The 21,264-nt window shown below is 44.8% G+C and overlaps 2 protein-coding genes across 7 annotated transcripts in view; both read right to left on the reverse strand.

Moving 5' to 3' along the window:
• The window catches only part of BGN (biglycan), an 85,819-nt gene that overhangs the window by 14,340 nt on the left and 50,215 nt on the right, over positions 1 to 21,264 (reverse strand). For all 6 annotated transcript variants that reach the window (XM_061621664.1, XM_061621665.1, XM_061621662.1 and 3 more), the window contains 4 exons: positions 14,531 to 14,643; positions 12,896 to 13,109; positions 11,914 to 12,024; positions 5,781 to 5,874 (listed from right to left, as the gene is read on the reverse strand). In XM_061621664.1, the coding sequence (XP_061477648.1) occupies positions 5,781 to 5,874; positions 11,914 to 12,024; positions 12,896 to 13,109; positions 14,531 to 14,643 (532 nt within the window). The remainder of the gene's footprint in view (positions 1 to 5,780; positions 5,875 to 11,913; positions 12,025 to 12,895; positions 13,110 to 14,530; positions 14,644 to 21,264) is intronic.
• Positions 17,219 to 17,979, reverse strand: LOC133382016 (ADP-ribose glycohydrolase OARD1-like). Its single transcript, XM_061621667.1, has one exon. It carries the CDS (start codon positions 17,948 to 17,950, stop codon positions 17,498 to 17,500), a length of 453 nt encoding a protein of 150 aa, XP_061477651.1. The 5' UTR covers positions 17,951 to 17,979; the 3' UTR covers positions 17,219 to 17,497.

The raw sequence follows: 21,264 nt of genomic DNA on the forward strand, positions 1-21,264 counted from the left end.
GTCTGCCTGAGCATTTTGATGAGGGGGACGATAGATCGTTCCCAGTATTAAGTCCCTCCTGGGGCATGGTATCACCACCGACAACGATTCTGTGGAGGAGTCTGCCTCTTTTGGGGTTTCGAGCTTGCTGGATTCAATGCCTTCTTTCACGTATAGAGCGACTCCGCCACCAATACGTCCTTCCCTGTCCTTCCGATATAGTTTATATCCAGGGATAACCGTATCCCACTGGTTTTCTCCATTCCACCAGGTCTCGGTTATGCTCACTATATCAATGCTCTTCTCTAAGACCAAGCACTCCAGTTCTCCCATCTTGGTTCGGAGGCTCCTAGCATTAGCGTACAGGCACTTGTAAGCAGTGTCTCTCTTCAAGTGTCTTTGGCACTTGTGGTTAGGCCTGTGGTAATTTTGCTCTTCTGAATTTATATCCTGTGCCCCTGCTCTCACAATGCCTACTTCTAGGCCTACCCCTTTTAAAATTTCATCATTTCTTTGGTTTTTATCCCAGGGGGGAGGTTTATTCCGAACCGGACCTTTCTCAGCTCCTGTCGGGTTTCCCCCCTCAGTCAGTTTAAAAGCTGCTCTGCTACCTTTTTAATTTTAAGTGCCAGCAGTCTGGTTCCATCCTGGTTCAAGTGGAGCCCGTCCCTTTTGTACAGGCCCGGCTTGTCCCAAAATGTTCCCCAGTGCCTAACAAATCCGAACCCTTCCACCCGACACCATCGTCTCATCCATGCATTGAGACTGCGAAGCTGGGCCTGTCTGGCTGGTCCTGCGCATGGAACTGGTAGCATTTCAGAGAAAGCCACCTTGGAGGTCCTGGCTTTCAGCATCCTACCTAGCAACCTAAATTTTGCTTCCAGGACCTCACGGCTGCATTTCCCCATGTCGTTGGTGCCAACGTGCACCACGACCACTGACTCCTTCCCAGCACTGTCTACCAAACTATCTAAACGACGGGCGATATCCGCAACCTTCGCACCAGGCAGGCAAAACACCTTGCGGTCTACACGCCCATCACACACCCCACTGTCTATGTTCCTAATGATCGAATCACCCACTACAAGGATCCCTCCACCCCCTGGAGATACATCCTCGGCACAAGAGGATAGCTGCTCATCCCCCAAGGAATGGGTCCCTTCTAAGGGATCGTTTCCCTCTTCCTCAGCTGGATGCTCTCCTTCCCCGAGACCATCGTTCTCCATGATAGCAGGAGAGCTATCATCGTTGGAGTGGGACACAGCTATAACGTCCCTGAAGGCCTCCTCCACACACCTCTCTGCCTCTCTCAGCTTTTCCAGGTCCGCCACCTTGGCCTCAAGGAAATGAAGTTGTTCCCGGAGAGCCAGGAGCTCATTGCACCGAGAGCACACCCACGACTTCTGTCCAACAGGCAGATAGTCGTACATGCTGCAGGCGGTGCAAAACACTGGAAAGCCCCCACACCCTTGCTGGCTTCTTACCTGCATAGTTTTGTTTAAGGTTTATTACGTTAATGGGTTGGAGACTGTGGTTTAGTTGAGGTCAGGGAACAGACGGGCAGAGTGGGGGGCCCTGGCCTCCTCGCCCTGCTGCCGAACTCGCTCTGCTGCTTAACTCGCCTTGACGCTTCGTCAGCTGGGGCCTTGACGCTTCGTCAGCTGGGGCCTTGACGCTTCGTCAGCTGGGGCTCCCTCTAGCTCGTGGAGCCAAGGTTGGCTCTGTGTGTGTCTGTGCATGAGAGGGATGGGAGGTGTGTGTGTATTTGTGTACACATGTGAGTGTGTTCTCCAACCCACCACTACATGCAGCCCTTGGGACCGAAAAGATTGCCCACCCCTGTTCTTAGAGTACACCAAGCTCAAATTGTCAGCAATGTTTCAGAGCTAGGGTTTTACAGAACACTGCAGTGGAGGGGGGTGGCAGTAGTGGATAAAGATCTGTAATAGCTCAATGCAGCAAAAATGGGTTTAGGGAAATTGTCAGTAGCTTATTATCTTCACTAGAGGGAGCTAGTTGATCATATAATAATGGACATGCCAAGGGTGGAAACACACTCACTGTTCTGCTGGTTCCAGTGCATTTCAACCTCTCTTTTCGGAAAATGGGGGGCACACAAGGTAAGTCAAATCCCACCCCTTTTTACTGTAAAACCTGGTGGGAGCAGCTTGAGTGCATTTTTTAAAAATTTAGCTTCATAAAAAATTCGCAGCTGATCAGTAGATCAACCCATTCCCCTCCAGGTTGGCTAACAGAAACGCTTTGCTCTGGGGACTAGTGTGTTCACAACCCAAGTAAACAGAACATGGTTTCATGTGCCACATGTTAGGAGGGCAGCAGCCCTGAAAGCCAAAGGCAAGAGGTGCTTCTGGATGTGGACAATTTAGCAGCACCCAATCATTGCTGTTCTGCTTTAAGCTGGAAGTGAAATTGCAACTCTGGTTCCAGACTTCTAACACACTGTAGCCTTCCCATGTAAATCATGCTCCATGCAGTTGTTTGGCAAGTGAAGAGAGCAAGTTGCCAGGATGGGGCAGAGGGTGAATTGGCAACCTGTGACAGGCTGCAGTGGAGGCCTGCGAGGGCCACATGTGGCTTAGAGGAACAGTACAAAAACATGAGATTGTGTTAGAGCAGGGATGAGGAACCTTTTTTCAGCCCAAGGGCCACTTTCCCTTGTAGGAAACCCTCGGTGGGGGATGCCCATGGTAGGCATGGCCAGAGGCAAAATTGGGCAAGAGTAACAGATGTGTCTGTTACCTTTGTTCTCTAGGCAATATTCCAGCCACAGAAACATCAGAGGTTTCTGCACATACATTTCTCCATCTGGGCAAGCCAGAGGCAAATTCAAGGACATCTTTCAGCTGGACAAAAGCACTCAAGGGTGGGTGATAGTTGTGGCCTGGGTAGAGTTCCAAGGCTCTGAAACAGAGGCCAGGAGGGCCACGTTGAGCCCCAGGGCCTGATGCACCCTACCCCTTTGTTAGACTATAATCAAAATGGGAGAGAGAGAGAAAGGGTCAACATCCAGTCTTGCAGGGGGGTTTCTTACTTTGTGCTCGTCCCTGTGGTTGCCTGCATACATGGGCATTTATCCCTCACACACATGGCATTGCTCATATCTCATACTAGCCCCTCACAAACATATTGCTGTTGGGAAAATCCTTCTGCCAACATAACGACTAGTAAGGTTGCTCATAAACAGATGATGGAAACTGCATGGCACCAGCCTAGGAAGATGTACTTCCACTTGTGAAGAAGTAACCCTAATACTAGGAAGACTTTCCTTTAGGGGTTCTGGGTCACAGGGTTTTAGTTTCTGTCTCCAGGAAAAGAAATCAAATCTCAGGGTGAGGGGACAGAAAGACTCACAGAGTAGGGCGACTACTTTTCTGCTTGGCTCCACTTGTTATTTTAGGGTCTGACCCTTGGTGGGCCGGGGGGGGGGAGCTGTGTTTATTTCCTGATTTAGAACGCTGGGCTTGCCCTGAAAGAATTGTGAAGGATTCGAGGGGAGAGGATAACTTCTTTTTAAGCAAACAAATCAACCAACCTCAGGCTTGCTATGCAGCCCAAAATGACCTGCCACAAACACCTAAAAAATACCATAACGGCTTTTCCACACAGCACTGGCAAGATCAGTAGCAATTATAGAGGGTGCCTCCCGACTGTCACTATTTTGCTGGAGGGATTCAAGCGCATAATGGAAATTTAGGTTTGTGTGATTAAAGTGGAATAAAAGTTTCTGTTGCCCTAGCTCAACAAATCCACTGAAAAACAACAAGGGAACTTTTTGCAGTTTGGAAAGTGACAGGGGAATGCATTGAAAAGTGTAGGATGAACAAATGACTAACAGGAAGATGTGTCAACACTCCGCAAGCAAATCAGGATGAATGCAGGACAAGTGCTCACTGATGTATAACCTCCCCACAAACAAATGGTGGGAAACGGTGGGACTGCTGCTCAGTGATGGCAAAATGTTGACAGATAGCGAGGAAAAGGCAGAACTGCTCAACGCCTATTTCGCCTCCGTTTCCTCCCGAAAAGGGAACAGTGTGCAACCTTGCATCGGTAGCAATCTCAGTAAGGGGTCGGGATTGCAGTTCAAGATTGATAAGAAGATAGTCAGGAAATACCTAAATCAGTTCAAATCTCCAGGGCCTGATGAACTGCATCCCAGAGTATTGAAGGAACTTGCTGATGTACTCTCGGAACCTCTTGCCATCATCTTTGAGAAATCCTGGAGAACGGGAGAGGTGCCGGAGGATTGGAGACGGGCAAACGTCGTCCCGCTCTTTAAAAAGGGTAAAAAAGAAGATCCGTGGAATTACAGGCCGGTCAGTCTGACTTCAGTATCGGGAAAGATATTAGAACAGATAATAAAAGAGTCCATTGGCAACTATCTAGATGACAATGTTGTGATTAGTAGGAGCCAGCATGGGTTTGTCAAGAAAAAATCCTGTCAAACTAATCTCATCTCTTTTTTTGATCGGGTCACTAGCTTAGCAGATGGTGGAAATGCTGTAGATGTCATCTATCTAGATTTCAGCAAGGCGTTTGACAAAGTCCCCCACAACCTTTTGATTAGCAAACTGGTCAAATGCGGACTAGATGGAAATACTGTCAGGTGGATTCACAACTGGTTGGAAAACCGTACTCAAAGAGTGGTCGTCGGTGGCTCTGCTTCGGACTGGAAGGAGGTTTCGAGTGGAGTGCCACAGGGTTCTGTCCTGGGGCCGATACTCTTCAACATTTTTATCAATGACTTAGATGATGGGGTGGAGGGAAGCCTTATGAAGTTTGCGGATGATACGAAACTGGGAGGAATAGCTCACACAATGGAAGACAAGAATAAAATCCAAAGGGACCTGGATAGACTAGAAAATTGGGCTGAAATTAATAAAATGAAATTCAATAAAGACAAATGCAAGATTCTGCATTTAGGCCACAAAAACAAAATGCACGGGTACAGGATGGGAAATACCCGGCTTAGCAGTAGTGCGTGTGAGAAGGACCTTGGAATTGTAGTGTATCGCAAGTTGAATGTGACCCAGCAGTGTGATGCTGCGGCAAAAAAGGCAAACGCGGTTTTGGGCTGCATAAACAGAGCTATAGTTTCCAGGTTGAGGGAAGTAATAGTCCCACTATATTCTGCATTAGTCAGGCCTCATCTGGAATACTGCGTTCAGTTCTGGGCGCCTCATTTTAAGAAAGATATAGACAAGTTAGAGCGGGTTCAGAAGAGGACGACGAGGATGATAGCCGGTATGGAGAACAAGTCTTATGAGGAAAGGTTGAAGGAACTTGGCATGTTCAGTCTGGTGAAGAGAAGGTTGAGGGGTGACATGATTGCACTCTTTAAGTACCTGAAGGGCTGTCACATAGAGGAGGGTACAGATTTGTTCTCTGCTGCCCCAGAGGGTAGGACTAGGTCTAATGGTTTTAAGTTGCAGGAGCGTAGATTCAGATTGGACATTAGAAGGAACTTCTTGACAGTAAGGGCGGTTCGGCAATGGAACCGACTGCCTAGGGAGGTGGTGGGATCCCCTTCGCTGGATGTCTTCAAGCAGAGGCTGGACAGCTATCTGCGGGAGATGCTCTAGCTGTGGATTTCCTGCTGTGAGCAGGGGGTTGGACTCGATGGCCTACAAGGCCTCTTCCAACTCTATGATTCTATGATTCTATGAAATCAAAATGAAGGCTCAAGCAAAGACCAGATAACCACCATGTGACCTTTATGTATGCAAATCAGGATGAATGTTCAATAAAGGAGCCCACAGTTACTTTCCAACCCACACTACCTGTAGACTTTGGAGTACCGGATCAGATCCTCTAATTCAATTGCCTGGATCCTGTTGTGGTCCAGATGTAGCTCATTTAGGGTTTCAGGCAGATCTGGTCATAGGGAGAAATGCAAAATATATATAGTTTATTGATGGAGATATATATGACAGACCGGTAGATCCTATTTCTATTCACTAATAGGCAAAAAACCTTGCAGTTTAAGAACGTACTTATAGCCCACAGATCTTTCTATCAAACTTTAAAAAGCAGGGAAATTGGGCAGCTATAGTGAATGCACCAGGGGAGCAGGAGACCTGAACTCCTCTCTGAGATATTGGACTGCCCTACAAATGCAAACACAATTTCGGTTGGTCTTCCACAGTCCAATCCACTTCCTGTGTAGGTTGGAAGAATTGGGTAGCATGTGCCTCTGAGCATAAGGTGAGTGGGGGCAACAGCTGCCATCTCCAAAGATAGAGAATTATATTTTTGTATGTTTGTTGGTGTTCTTCTTACTTTGCTTCTTTCCTGTGTTACTAATGTTTCTACAGAGAATCTAAACTAGAAAAAAAATCTCCCTCATTATTCATCCCAGAAATCTGTGTCAAATTTATTTTTATTAATTTCAAAGCCTTTTTATTGGTCAATGTCATATGATGGTGAAGACAGCCTTTTGTGTTTCAAATTGTAGGTTATGTTCTATTTCTATTTTGGGTGCATTAACAGTTGAATCTGAAACTGCAGTTTGATGTAAAATCAGACTGATTACAATATGTTGCTACTTCAGCAATGACTCTAGCTGTTGGAAAAAAGAGGATGCATGTTTTTAGCCTGCTATGTTTAAACCACTTTATTTAAGGCAAGGTGGGCATGGTCAATTAAAATAGAGCACATCTAGAATTTTGCTAGATTTCACCTCCCACCGTTTCATCTTGTGCAAATTGAGACAGTCCTGAGGTCCACTGGAGACTATTCTGCAGAAGTCAGTGCCATTATTCCAGTTATTTTTGGACTTTTTTTAGTATAAATTTTGCAAAGTGTTGCTGTACTTCACATATTCACAGAAATAGAAACAAAAGATTTCCTATAGGAAACTTCACTAAAATTGCAAAGTAAATTAGACATATTTAAAGTGACCATCTGAACTATATCAACTGTCTTAATAATGTTGCTTCCTCCCTGCTAAAACAAGATCAGCACAGCACATGTCTTCTTTCTATTATTTGGGCTGATTGCAGGTGTTGCTACCACTCACCATATGCTCAGAGGCACACGTTACCAAATTCTTCCAAGCTACACAGCAAGTGGATTGAATTGTGAAAGACCAACCGAAATTGTGTTTGCATTTTGCCACATTTGTAGGGCAGTACAATATCTCAGAGAAGAGGTCAGGTCTCCTGCTCCCCTGGTACATTCACTATAGCTGCCCAATTTCCCTGCTTTTTAAAGTTTGATAGAAAGATCTGTAGGCTATAAGCACATTCTTAAACTGCAAGGTTTTTTGCCTATTAGTGAATTTCCCTGCTTTTTAATCTGGGAGGTAAGAAATGGGATCCTGTCCAAATTTGCTGAGAATGGATTGATCATTCACATGCTTATTGAGTTCAGTGGGATTTACTCCCCTGCAATCATGCTTAGGATAGGTGAAACTGACCACAAGGGATGGGGAGGGGAGGAGGAGGAGGGAGGGAAGGGAGGAGGGGGAAGGAGGGCAGGTTTGATCATTTGCATGTTTATTGAGTTCAGTGCAATTTACTCCCATGCAATCATGCTTAGGATAGGTAAAACTGGCCGGGGGGGAGGGAGGGAGGGCTGGAGTGGGCAGGGGAGGAGGAAGAAGGAAGGGGAAGGGGAGGAGGAAGGAAGAGGAGAGGGAAAGGAGGGGAAAGGCAGGTCTGATCATTTGCATTCTTATTGAGTTCAATGGGATTTACTCCTATGCAATCATGGTTAGGATAGGAAAAACTGTCCATGGGGAGGAGGAGGGGGAGGGGGAGGGGGAAAGGGAAGGAGCATATTGAAGGGGGGCAAAGGGAGGGGGAGGGAGGGCTGGTTTGATCATTTGCATGCTTATAGAGTTCAATGGTATTTACTTCCGTGCAAACATGCTTAAGATAGGTAAAACTGACCATGGGGAGGAGGAAGGGGAGGGGGAGGAGGAAGAGGATGGGGAGGGGGAGGAGGGGATTGGAAGGTGATGGGGATGTGTAGGGAGGGGCAAAGGAAGGGAGAAGGAAGGGGGAAGAGGGAGGGGATAGTGGGAGAAGGGAGGGTGGGTTTGATCATTTGCATACTTTTTGAGTTCAATGGGATTTATTTCTGTGCAATCATGTTTGAAAATGGAAATGGACTGCCTTCAAGTCAACTGGACTTATGGTGACCCTTTGAATAAGGTTTTTATGGTAAATGGTATTCAGAGGTGATTTCATCATTGCCTTCCTCTGAGGCTGAGAGGCAGTGACTGGCCCAAGGTCACCCAATGAGCTTCATGGCTGTGTGGGGATTTGAACCCTGGTCTCCCAGGTTGTAGTCCAACACTGACCCGTGGGAGGGGCAGAGAAGGGAGGAGGAGGGGGAGGGGAGGATTGGGAGGGTGGACACTGGGCAGAAGGGAAGACCCTTTCCTTTCCAAAAGGAAAACATTGTGAACAGTATCACTGCTTTTCAGCGTTTCCCCCACCTTTTTATTCTACAGCAGGCACATGTAGCCTCCCACCCAAATTTAAACCAAAGCTGTCCCTGGCCACATCCACAGCAGGCCTTTATTTCACTTTGGACAGTCATGGCTTCTCTAAAAGAATCCTGGGAAGTGTAGTTAGTGAAGGGTGCTGAGAGTTGCTAGGAGATGCTCTGTTCCCCTCACAGACCTTCAATCAGAGTGGCTGACTGTTAAACCACTCTGGCCACTGTTCTTTCAGTGGAACAGGAGTCTCCTCTCAGCACCCTTCACAAACTACATTTCCCAAGATTCTCTGGGGGAAGCCATAACTGTCTCAAGTGAAATCAAAGTCTGGTGTGGGTGTGGCCCCCTGATTAGCCAAGCCAAGCAGCTGTGAGTGTGGCTTTTAGAACACTGACAGTTGGTTCTTACTGAGCATGCCCGACATTATAATTGGGTTCCACCCAAACATTCTTACATTAATTAAAAATCAGGTAGGCATTTTTTAACTTTTAAACTGCAGAAGATGAAGGTCAGCGTATGGGGAAAGGTCATTACCAGGATTACAGGTACTCTGTGAACATGGCTGATTTTTAATGAATTTCAACAGATTATGAGAACTCTCAGAAAAAAGTCCAAAAGGGCTCTGGGTTCCCCCCCCCTCTTTTTAGACTTTGAACTCTCTATTCTCTCTGACTGTTTTGTGTATCGCCCTGAAAATTGAGAGGGTTGTTAAGCAAGTGTTTCTGAGTTCAGGACTATATGTTTTGTAAGGTTTTGTTTTGAAATGAGCTTATGGGAAGCATCAGAATGGCATGGGGGGTATTTTCAATTTAACATTGCGGAATGTGAAAAATCCACACTGGCTATAGTATACAGCCACTCTCGTGGTATTATAATACCATAAAGGTTTTCAGAAATTAAAATAACAATAAAAGCAACATAATGTAAACAGAAAACAACAGTGCAGCAGTGAAATAAAAACAAGGTACAGCAGTGGTTAATTCCTAAAGGCCAACTGAAACAACATAATTTTTACTTGTCTGTGGAAGGAATCGTGGAGGCTATTCAAATTTCACTGTAGAAAAGGCCTTACAATGGAGGTTAATAGCTGCCTCCCCCCTCCCCCCATGGAACCTCATCAATGGACCTTAAGTGTATAGAATACTTGAAGACACCAGTGGCTGTCCCACCATTGGCTGCCACAGCTGTCATGTCAAGTTTTGCAGCCAGTGAAAGTCCTGCTGCACCATTGGACTGAAGTATTGCCACCTGCTCCTGCTGGGATTCCTCCATCCTGGACATTTTGCTGCCTGAGGCAAAGGAAGCTGACCAGACTGTTGAATTTTACCTTGGAGATGAGACAATGTCATCCACTGCACTTGATGACAGGAGGCTAACTTAAGGGGTGAAAGGCAAGCTACCTGGCATCCATAGCTCTTTCCAACAACACTTGGCTGCTGTTCCAGTAGCTGATGCCAGAGGTGGCTGCCTCACAGCCTAATGATTGGGCTGAGGTTGACATCAACTCAGTGGCAAGAGATCCTGCTCGAATGGCTGGTTTGCCAACTTTGGCCAGTTTCGGGCAGAGATGACTTGGTCATAGTACTCCATGCTCTGGTAAATTTCACATTGGATTATTGCAGTGTGCTCTAAGTGGGGCTACCCTTGAAGATGACTCAGAAAACTCAACTGGTCCAAACTGCAGCAGCCAGGCTGAGGTTCCTTTTAGATCTCATATAACCCCTGTTTTAAAACAGTTGCACTGGTTGCCAGTTTGTTTCCGGGCTTAATTCAAGGTGTTCAGGCTAAAGTTTAAAGCTCAAGTTACTTAGGCCCCCAATATCTGAAAGACTGCCAACTTCCCTACAGACCTTCTTGGGGGCCCTTTTGGTAGTTCTACCACCCTTGGAAGCTCAACAGGGGATGGACTGGGAAAGGGCATTCCCTGTGGTGGCCCCTAAGTTGTGGAACTCCCTCCCCACTGAGGTATGACTGGCAACTTAATTATACAGGGTTAGGCAAATGCTGAAGACACACCTCTTTACCCTGACCTTTGACACATGAAACATAATTTTAAGACCCACCCTATTTTGTGATTTTTAGGTTGTTTTTAATGCTGTATTTTAAAATTGTTGTAATCTGCCCTGGGACGCAAAGGGCAGGTAATCAATGATGTTGATGATGGTAATAATAATTATAATAATTCCTCCACCGTTAAATCCTGCTGCTCTGAGCACCGCTGGGACACCCCAAAGAGTGTAATGCCTATTCCCAGGCCTACTCTGACTGTAGCTCCCTTTCCCATGCTGAACAGTCTTCTGTAAGCCCCTGAGGGCCTATAACGTAAGTCCTGCCTGACAACTAGTCTACCATAAGTCCCTGAGGGTATTCATTTGGAATCTGCTTCTTCCTTCATTCCCATTTTGTGGTAGCCAAAACTGGGTGAGGTGTAAGACACAGGACAGGGCTGGTCCTAAACTGCCTCAGGCAGCAGAAGTGGAGGGGGGAGGGATCTGCAACAGCTCCCAGCTGTTCCTGAGCCTCCAGCCATTTCTTCTATGGCTTTTCCTGGGCCCCCTAATATGGCCTACTGCCTCAGACAGGGAATGGTATCCCATCACCAGCGCTGAGGCAAGATTCATCTGCCAGTCCACTCAGCTTCTGTATGTAGAAAGGTGGTGGTGGCGGCGGCAGCACCATCGTGTCCTTTGCCTCAGGCAGCAAAATATCTTGACACTGTAGGTTTGCAACAAGCACCCTCATAGCGATCAAACAGCAGTCCTAAATCATGCCTTTAAGCCAGGAGTATATGTTCTCATAGAACAAACGGCTACCTATACTGGCATATTATCTGGAAGATGGGGTCTGTATTTCAAGGAGATTTAGATTGGTGCACCATGCTTGCTCCTTTCACGCCTAGGGATCATTTTGGGGCCAGAAGGCATATAATTGGTTAATGCCTGCCTATAACATTATTTTGTAGAATATCTTCTGACTAGTGCATCTCAGGCAGTGTGTGGGAAGGTTGACTGTCTGACTCTTTCACAAGAGATAAGCTTATTATATTCCCATCCCATGGCCTCTGCACCTGCTATTCAGAATTGGGGAGAATCACTAGTCAGCTACACATCTTAGCTACTTCTCACGAGTCATCTATCCTGCCTGCCTGCCAAGTGCTGTTTAAGTGAAAAACATAAACATGGTCACAATAAGCAGGTGTGGTTTATTAGCGTTTAAGAGTATAAAAAGCCCTGCAAAACCGTCCCATAGTGGGACTCAGTGCAAAACAGCTTCCAGGATCTTGCTGCATGTTAAAAACTCTAGGGGTCTGCTCGCTGTCATACTGAAGGTTCCCAACAGCAGAAAAAACATGGGGCTGATTTATTTTAGTTCCCTGTGTGTTATTCTTAATGGCTAATAAATTTGTAACTTTCACTCCATTGTATTCTCTCCAGATCTTCAAAGAACCTTTGCCTTATATACATTACCTTTGGGTACACCAGTGAGCTTTGCTTCTGAGATTCTCAAGTAGTTCAGCTTCAGGCCATCAAAGGCACCAGGTTCGAATCCACTGTTCTCTAGGGGGTTCCCACCCATCTCTGTAAAGAGAGAAACTGTTTCATGTAGAACAATAGACTCCCATTCTTCTCAAACCCACCTTTAATCTCAGCATGCGACATGCAGCATATTTTAAATTGTCTGTTTTTTATGTTCATCTTTTCTCTCTAGGATGGCCGGATGCAAATGAGAAATTGCTAACTGGCCTGTTGGTAAGCTTTATGCTCACTTAATTTTCTTTGATATATTTTAAATGAAGTTTTAAATTGTAAGTGTTATGTCATAGTGATATTATAATTGTTATTATTTATTATGGTTATTGTACAATTGTATTTAGACTTTCCCCACCCTCTGGTAAACTGCTTTGAGCACAAATGTATCTTTGGACAAAAAGCAGACAATTGACCCAGTTGGCATGTAACACTAAGCCGCACCATGGCTTAGCAAGAGCGAAGAGGAGGAGGGTCCTGGAGTGAAGACTGTGGCCACTTTGCTGCTGCCCTAGTCCTGATGCTGCCATGCTACCTGGAGCTAAGCCATAGCTTGGCTTAGCATCATGTCTGAACTCAGGCTTGTAGCTTGTCTTGCTCCAGGTTCATTCTTAGTTTACTACTCGTGGTTTATCTCCTCCAGACAGCTCAGTGGTAGAGCACATTGCAAGGGGTCCTTGGTTCAGTTTCTGACATCTCCAGTTTAAAATGATCTGATCAAAGGTGATGGGAAAAGCCCTTCTCTCCCTGAGACCTTGGAGAGCCACTGCCTGCCAGTAATAGACAATCCTGGGCTAGATGAACAAATGCTCTGAACTGATATAAGGCAGATTCCCATGTTCCTAAGAAAACTCCTGGAACGGGATAGCTCACAGGAATGTGGCACAGTGGCTATCAGTCCAGTAAATCACCCATGTCTCACCAATGCAATTCATGTTGTTGAGCCCACTAAACACATCCTTGGAGATCTTCTTAATCCTGTTGTCATGGATGCGGAGTTCAACCAAGGAGCGGGGCAGGTTAGGAGGGATCTCCACCAGGTTGTTCTTGGAGATGTAGAGTTTCTGCAGCTTGTGCAGGGGGCTAAAAGCCTTTGGATGGATCTTGGAGATCTTATTGTTCACTAGGACCAGGGCCTGTATTCACAGAAAGAGACTGTATGATACAAGGTACATGAGTGGGTGGATGGACATATGGAAGGGGATGAAATCCGTCATCCAGGTAACTCTGCCAGTGGCCAAGAAGGGAGCAGTGAGAAAGAAAATGATTTTCCACCATGTCAGTCCAGAAAGGGATGTGTTAGGGAGGGCAATGTCAGGAGGGTGGCATAGCTAAACGCTGGGTGCACACTAACATATCCCAGTTCCAACCCTTTGCATCATCTGTTAAAGGAACTTGGCAAAGGTCCCTGCCTGCAGAACTGCTACCAGTCAAAATACTGGGCTATTAAAGATCCAGTGGCCTGTCTCAGGATAGAGACACACTCATTGTTCTGCCAGTTCCAGTGCGTCTCCACCTCTCTCTTCTGAAAATGGGGGCACACAGTGCTAGTCAAATCCCACCCTTTTTACTGTAAAACCTGGTGGGGGCAGTTTGAGTGCTTTTTTAAAAAATTCAGCTTCAAACAGATTTCACAACTGATTGGCAGATCAACCCGTTGCCCTTCCAGGTGTGGCCAGTGGAAATGCTTTGCTGCAGGCGACTAGTGTGCTCACAGCCTCAGTGTAAGGCAGCTGTCTGTATCTTTCATGAGTAGATGTGGGTGGGGAGAGCCTGACTATTCCAATCTCAAAGTAAGGGATAAATGCAGGAGGATTTGGGGCTGGGTGATTCTACAGAGACATTGGGTGCTTCCAGATGGCCTGTTCATTGAGCATGCGTCCTGATTTATTTGCAGGGACAATATATGACATGGACTATTCAATGAGCATTCATTCTGTTTTGTTTGTGGGGAGGTTAGATGAAGATGTGTCAAAGCAAATGTTGTCCCACTCTTTTCCAGTGCATTTTCCTTATTACAAAAAGCTGTTCTTTTAGGAAAGAAGGTTTATTGCACAAGACCTCCCAGTCAACTATAATTGCACAAACTGAATTGGCTGGTATGTGATTGAATCCCACCCAAAAATGTGACAGTCTGGAAGCACCCATTGTAATGTTGACAAGAGTTCCCCCATGAGAAAAAATGCAAGTGCACATCCCAATTCTACCAGCAGAGGGCACTGTACAGAGAAAGTGAGGAGGAGGAGATGGAGATGAACGCTCTCTCATTTAAAATGTGCTTTAGGAAGAGCAGTGGGAGTTGTGGAGATCTCTCAGAAGGGATGTAGGACAGAAAGGAGAGATAGGCTCAAAGCCTTTGCAGAAGCCATACTGCCCGAACTAGAAGGAAGCCCTGCCTTATAATTCCAGTTGTGTGGGAGGTTCACAGGTTGCAGTTAGTGAAGTCCATGCATGCTCAGAGGCACATTCATTTTTAACTACATGTGTTCCAAGGTTGACCCCCGGCAAAACAAGCAGGTTCAAGAACTGAGCCTGGGTGAACTTTTATGATACTTACATACAAGTGATGCAGTCCCTTAAAGTCATCCTTGTGCAGCTCAGTAATGTGGTTGTTCTGCAGATCCAGCAATTTGGTATCTGGCGAGATCTCTTTAGGCACTTCCTTGAGACCTGGATGAAGCAGGTGAATGGAGATAGACAGATTAGGAATAATGAAATGGGGCAAGCTAAATCATCATGACAGACACTAAGTAGCTGGAGAAAGCTGAATCAGGACCAGCCCATGATGATTTACTGTCCAAGAGGATATACACTGTGCAATCAGAGAAGTGCATCCCAGAATGCAGCACTGCAGAGGATGCTTAGAGCAAAAGCCTTCAGAATGCAGAGGTACTTCTATATTGACAATCCTAAGAATATCAATGCCAAAAGCAGCTGCTGGAATTGCTTGTGTCATTAGGCCAGCCCTGGCTTGGGCACTTGCTGGGGACAGACCATTTAAGGGACTGCAAAAACCATATTTATAGCAAAGGGGATTCTAGGTTGTGTTGTCATTTCAGAAAAGGAACCAACCAGGCTGGGTGCATGTGCTACCTCTTACCTAGCCAGGTTCTTCCCTTGAAGTAAAAGTGCCCAAGTCCTCTTCTGGTCCTACACTGCTGCTGCCTCCTATTCAGGAGGCCCTACTTTCAAAGCCACTGCTGAAATGGGAGACGGGGCAACCACAGTTTCTTCCAACCCTGGGCATTTTGTCCTCCTCTCCTTTGCCTGCTCTGCAACATGCCTGGAAGACTATGCAACATACTTGGAGAGGAATACTATTTACTCCTAATAGCGTGTGTGTGAAACTAGTTCATCTTAAGAGTACAGGGTCATCCCCAGGTCACAATTTGCAAACCCACACTCAGAATCTGTTGGCCATGATGATGAGCCATCAGAGCTACTAATGAACAGACATGCGAGGTCCCAGGAGGCTGAGTAGGATAAGGATGCTATATCCACCAACCATGTTCTGCCTGAAAGCTCACAACACCTAGAGCCAGCTCTGAGTTAGTTTGTTAGGCATGGGATGGGAATTCTGCTCCAACTAGTACCCACCCATCAAATACATATGGGAAAAAATGTGCCCACACACTTTGTGCGAACTTAAGACTTCTGCATACTCTTACATGCACTCTCTGTGTTACCATATATGGAGCGAGAAATGCCAGACGTCCAAGCTGGATTTAGAAAAGGGAGAAGTACCACAGATCATACCGCAAACATATGTTGGATAATGGAACAGACCAAGGGATTTCAGAAGAAATCACCCTGTGCTTTATAGATTACAGCAAAGCCTTTGACTGTGTAAATCATGAAAAGCTATGGAATGCTTTAAAAGAAATGAGGGTGCCACAGCATCTGATTGTCCTGATGTGCAACCTACGGTTGGTTCACACAGAGATTTAATGTGAAATCGGTGCTACTTGCATTCCTATTTAATTCATATGGTTCACATGATGATGCAGGCAAAGAGAAGCTAGGATGCAGTTTTCCCTTTAAATCTGTAGTAAACCAATTCGGGGATAATGCAAAAAGTGAAGGAAAAACCATCTCCGCTTCGCAGTGTTACTCCATGTAGGTGCTTTGCTCCAATGTTTTTTGCTGGGGGGTGGATCGTCACTTTCAGATACTCCCCCTTTTCCACCCACTAAACTCTCCATGAATTCCATTTTCTTTCTGGCAGCTCAAACAGCTACTTCTGACTCGCTCTGTCCTCCCGCATTTATTTATTTTATTTATTTATTTATTAGACTTTTATACCGCCCAACTAGCAATAGCTCTCTGGGCGGTGAACACAAGAAATACAATAAAATCACATAGTAAAATACAACAAAAACATATAAAATAAAATAATCTAAAATCAATCACAGCAGATTTTAAAATTAAGTTAACTTAAATTAGTATGCCTCGGAAAAGAGGAAGGTTTTAACTTGGCGCCGAAAGGATAACAATGTCGGCGCCAAGCGCACCTCCTTGGGGAGACTATTCCACAGTTCGGGGGCCACCACTGAGAAGGCCCTAGATCTTGTCACCACCCTCCGGGCTTCCCTATAAGTCGGAATCTGGAGGAGGGCCTTCGTAGTAGAACGTAGAGTACGGGCCGGTTCGTATCGGGAGAGGCGTTCCGACAAGTATCGTGGTCCCGCGCTGTATAAGGCTTTATAGGTTAATACCAACACTTTGAATCTGGCCCGGAAGCATATTGGTAGCCAGTGCAGGCGAGCCAGAACAGGTGTTATATGCTCGGACCGCTTGGTCCTTGTTAACAAACTGGCTGCCACATTTTGCACTAGCTGTAGCTTCCGAACTGTCTTCAAAGGCAGCCCTACGTAGAGCGTGTTGCAGTAGTCCAAACGCGAGGTTACCAGAGCATGAACAACTGATGTAAGGTCCTCCTTACTCAAATAGGGACGTAGCTGGGCTACCAACCAAAGTTGGTAGAATGCATTCCGTGCCACCGAGGCTACTTGAGCCTCAAGTGAAAGGGAAGAGTCTAAAAAGACTCCCAGACTACGAACCTGCTCCTTTAGGGGGAGTGTAACCCCATCCAGGACAGGGTATGTATCCACCATCATTGGGAGGAATTGATTTGTTACTGGTGCTTACTAGCACTATCACTGATACACAGTTTGAACTCTTTCCACCCTATCTCCCAAAGCAAAGCTGAACCACCCTCGCAACTTTATTTATTTTTATTTATTTATTTATGAGATTTGTTAGACGCCCATCTGGCAGAGGTTAATCTGCCACTCTGGGCGACTTACAACCAAACACAAGTACATTCCATATAGACATAATCAAAATCCTAAAAATTAGAGATTAAAAATTAAAAGCTTTAACTATAAATTTCTACAAAACACTGTCTATGATTGGATATTAGTAATGGTGAGAAATGTCTGAAAGAGAAAGGGAAATAGAACAAAATCACATCACCATCTTTTCACAAATCAGTTACAAACACAGAATACAAAAGGATAATAAATTAAAGGGTATAAACTGTAATGCTAACATCTGTATCCTCAAATACTTCATCAAGCATTGTTGAAACTTTACTCCAATTCAGGCGGTCAAGTCCACACCCAATCTTCGGCATAGAAATACAAGTTACAGCATTATTAAGGCAATGGATTTTCATCGCTTCCAAGCTCTTCCGTAGATTGTCATAGGTAGGCTTATGAAAGTATTTGTTCTTTGTAATCAGATAGTACACATATCGATTCTCTCTCTTCAGAACAGCCACATCTCCAGTCTTCTTTTTCTGGTTCAAGAGCTCCTGAACACCACCAAACTTCTTCTTAAAAATGGCAGCTATGCCAGCACTCATATGACAATCCTCACTGATACAATGAGCCAAGGAGTCTGTTCCAGGACATGTAAAAAGGTCTCCCTGTATGTACCTGATTCTTTCTTCTTTTGCCAACCGGGCGCTAGCCATGATAGTATGGAGGACTTTTCAGGATTTCTTCAGATATAAGAACTGGAAATGAATGCAGTATTCATATTGAAAAAAAGAAACAAATTGGGATAGACAGTTGCAACCCCAAACCAAGAAATGCGTATTGAGGCACGGGAAACACTGAAAAATCTTGAAAAACGGGTCTTCCCTCCCACTCCGGGACGGGGGTGTTATTTTATTTACTGGGCCTTTTTTAATACACTGTAGAATGCTCCCGAGAGTTTCAGCAAAATACTTTTGCCCACATCGTTTTAGGATAAAAGCAGAATAGCAGCATAAAAATAAAAAACTTTCCCACACAGAGCTGCCAATCTGCAGGAAGGAAGTGAATGTTGGGCTGCAAAGTATGTGGCGGTGGTGGTGGCAGCAGCAATGCCCTGGTGCGATAGAAACGGGCAGCCCAGAGTGCATAACAACAATCAACTTTGGCAGCTGTACACAAGCGTGCACACATGCATAACACATACTGATCTCTCTCTCTCTTGCCCCCCATCACCCGTTCGTTTCCCAGAGATCAATAACCAAAAGAGAAAAGGGAAACTTCAGGGTGAGACCCACAGTTAAGACTTTGCTTTCTGGGCAAGGCTGAGGGGAAAGGAGGGGAGAGAGAATGGGCAGAACAGGAGGAGGAGGGGAATAATAATTGGCCTTACACAGCGAAAGAGAAAGGCAAGTTCTGGCTCCACACAGAGCGACTGTCCTGATATAATTAGAAAATAATCCTGTGCATTGTGTGAGCGATGTGACAGAAGGTGCGCGCGTGCACACACACACTTCCACTAAAAATTGCACTTCATATGTACTTAATAAAAAGGGGTTTGCTATAAATGTCAGGAGGAAAAGAAAGTTGCAGAAAAATGTTTTTCATGTCAATTGCACCCCCACAGCCTGCAATTGACAAGAAACAATGAAACAACCCCCTCCCTTTCTCCATTAGCAATACTCTGGAGGGAGTAAACATGTAAATTTGCAGGGCGGGGCCACAAGGAAACAGCGAAACTAAGCCTTTTCATATGTGAATGGAAAACAGTGGATTGGAAGGTAGTGTGAATCTTGCAAATCTATCATGATGGATAATCTGAAGTTCACCTCCCATGTACATCAGGCCCTATACTCTGGACAAGAGGCTACTGTAAGGACAGAACATTGAGAAACCAATTGGTTCCCCATTGGAAAGGGTGTGAGGCAGGTGTATTTTATCACTCTATATGCAGAACATATAATACGGAAAGCAGGATTGGACCAAGATGAAGGTGTGAAAATTGGAGGGGGAAATATCAATAATTTAAGATATGCAGATGATACCATACTACTTGCAGAAACCAGTAATGTTTTGAAACGAATGCTGTTGACAGTTAAACAGGAAAGCACAAAAGCAGGACTAGAGCTGAACGGCAAGAAGACTAAAGTAATGACAACATAAGATTTATGTAACTTTAAAGTTGACAACGAGGACATTGAACTTGTCAAAGATTATCAACACCTTGGCACAGTCATTAACCAAAATGGAGACAGTAGTCAAGAAATCAGAAGAAGACTAGGACTGGGGAGGGCAGCTGTGAGAGAACTAGAAAAGGTTCTCAAATGCAAAGATGTATCACTGAACACCAAAGTCAGGATCATTTAGACCATGGTATTTCCGATCTCTATGTATGGATGTGAAAGTTGGACAGTGGAAAAAGCAGGTAAGAGAAAAATCAACTCATTTGAAATGTAGTGTTGGAGAAGAGCTTTGCAATATCATTGATATTGAATATCATTGAATAATTGGGTGTTAGAACAAATTAACCAGGACTATCATTAGAAGCTAAAATGATTAAACTGAGATTACTGAGTATGTACTGAGATTACATACTTTAGACACATCATGAGAAGACATGATTGACTCGAAAAGACAATAATGCTGGGCAAAACAGAATGGGGTAGAAAAAGAGGAAGACCAAACAAGAGATGGATTGATTCCATAAAAGAAGCCACAGACCTGAACTTACAATATTTGAACAGGGTGGTTTATATCAGATGCTGTTGGAGGTTACTGATTTATAGGGTCGCCATAATAACAGCAGAAATATTTGGACCAAACACTTGTTTGGAAACAGACTGTGAAGTGTGAAGAGGCTATTATGTCTCATTCATCTCTTTCAAGCATATGATGTGTTCATGTTCTGGTGCACAAGAAACAGAAGAACCCACAAGTATAAAACCACAATCACAGTTGATTTATGTTAGCTAAGTCATGGTGCCATCAACCCACATCTTTCAAACAATGTCAAAGAATAGTTCCTTTTTTCCGTTTCTTTTTTGCAATGTGTTGATCAGTTTTAAAAGATCTTTTTGTTTACATTTCTTTTATAGATTTTAAACCTGAAGGGAGATTATACAGCCATGAGAGTAAAAAGGTAAAGGTGTCCCCGCACTTATAGTGCAAGTCATTTCTGACTCTTAGGGTGCCGTCTTGCAACATTTACTAGGCAGACCGTATATATGGGGTGGGATTGCCAGTTCCTTCCCCGGCCTTCCTTTACCCCCCAGCATATGCCGGGTACTCATTTTACCAACCACGGATGAGACCATGAGAATAGCTGTATACTATAACCAGCATGGATTTTTCACATTCCACCATGTTAAATTGAAAATACTCCCATGTCATTCTGCTGCTTCCCATAAGCTCATTTCAAAACAAAATCTTACAAAACTTATAGTCCCGAACTCAAAAATGCTTGGTTAACAACAGTCTAAGTTTTCATAGTGATACACAAAACACTCAGAGAGAGTTCAGAGTTCAAAGTCTCAAACAAGAGGGGGGGGGAATCCAGACCCCTGTTGGACTTTTTTCTGTCAGAGGTCTCATAATTTGTTGAAATTAATGAAAAATCAGCCATGTTCATTATCTTGCCCCATACTCTGACCTTCATCTTCTGCAGTTTAAAAGTTCAAAAATGCATGGCTAATTTTTAATCAATTTAAGAAAATTATCATTGAAGTCAACGATAGCACAGGCATGCTCAGTAAGAACCAACTGTTAGTGTTCTAACAGCCAGATTCACAGCTGTTTGGCTTGGCTAATCAAGGGGCCACATCCATGCCAGCATTTATTCCACTTTAAACAGTCATGGGTTCCCCCAAATTGTAGTTTGTGAAGTGTGCTGAGAGTTGTTAGGAGACTCCTGTTCCCCTGACAGAGCTCCAGTGGCCAGAGTGGTTTAACAGTCAGCCCCTCTTCCCAGAGAATTCTGGGGATTGTAGCTCTGTGAGGGGAATAGGGCACCTATCTTTGGGGGAAGCCATGACTG

The sequence above is a fragment of the Rhineura floridana genome, chromosome 3 (genome assembly GCF_030035675.1).
Source record: "Rhineura floridana isolate rRhiFlo1 chromosome 3, rRhiFlo1.hap2, whole genome shotgun sequence".
NCBI lineage: Eukaryota > Metazoa > Chordata > Lepidosauria > Squamata > Rhineuridae > Rhineura > Rhineura floridana.

Bases quoted from the DNA above. Each gene is read 5' to 3' on its own strand.
- LOC133382016 (XM_061621667.1), bottom strand. From the start codon at position 17,950: ATGGCTAGCGCCCGGTTGGCAAAAGAAGAAAGAATCAGGTACATACAG.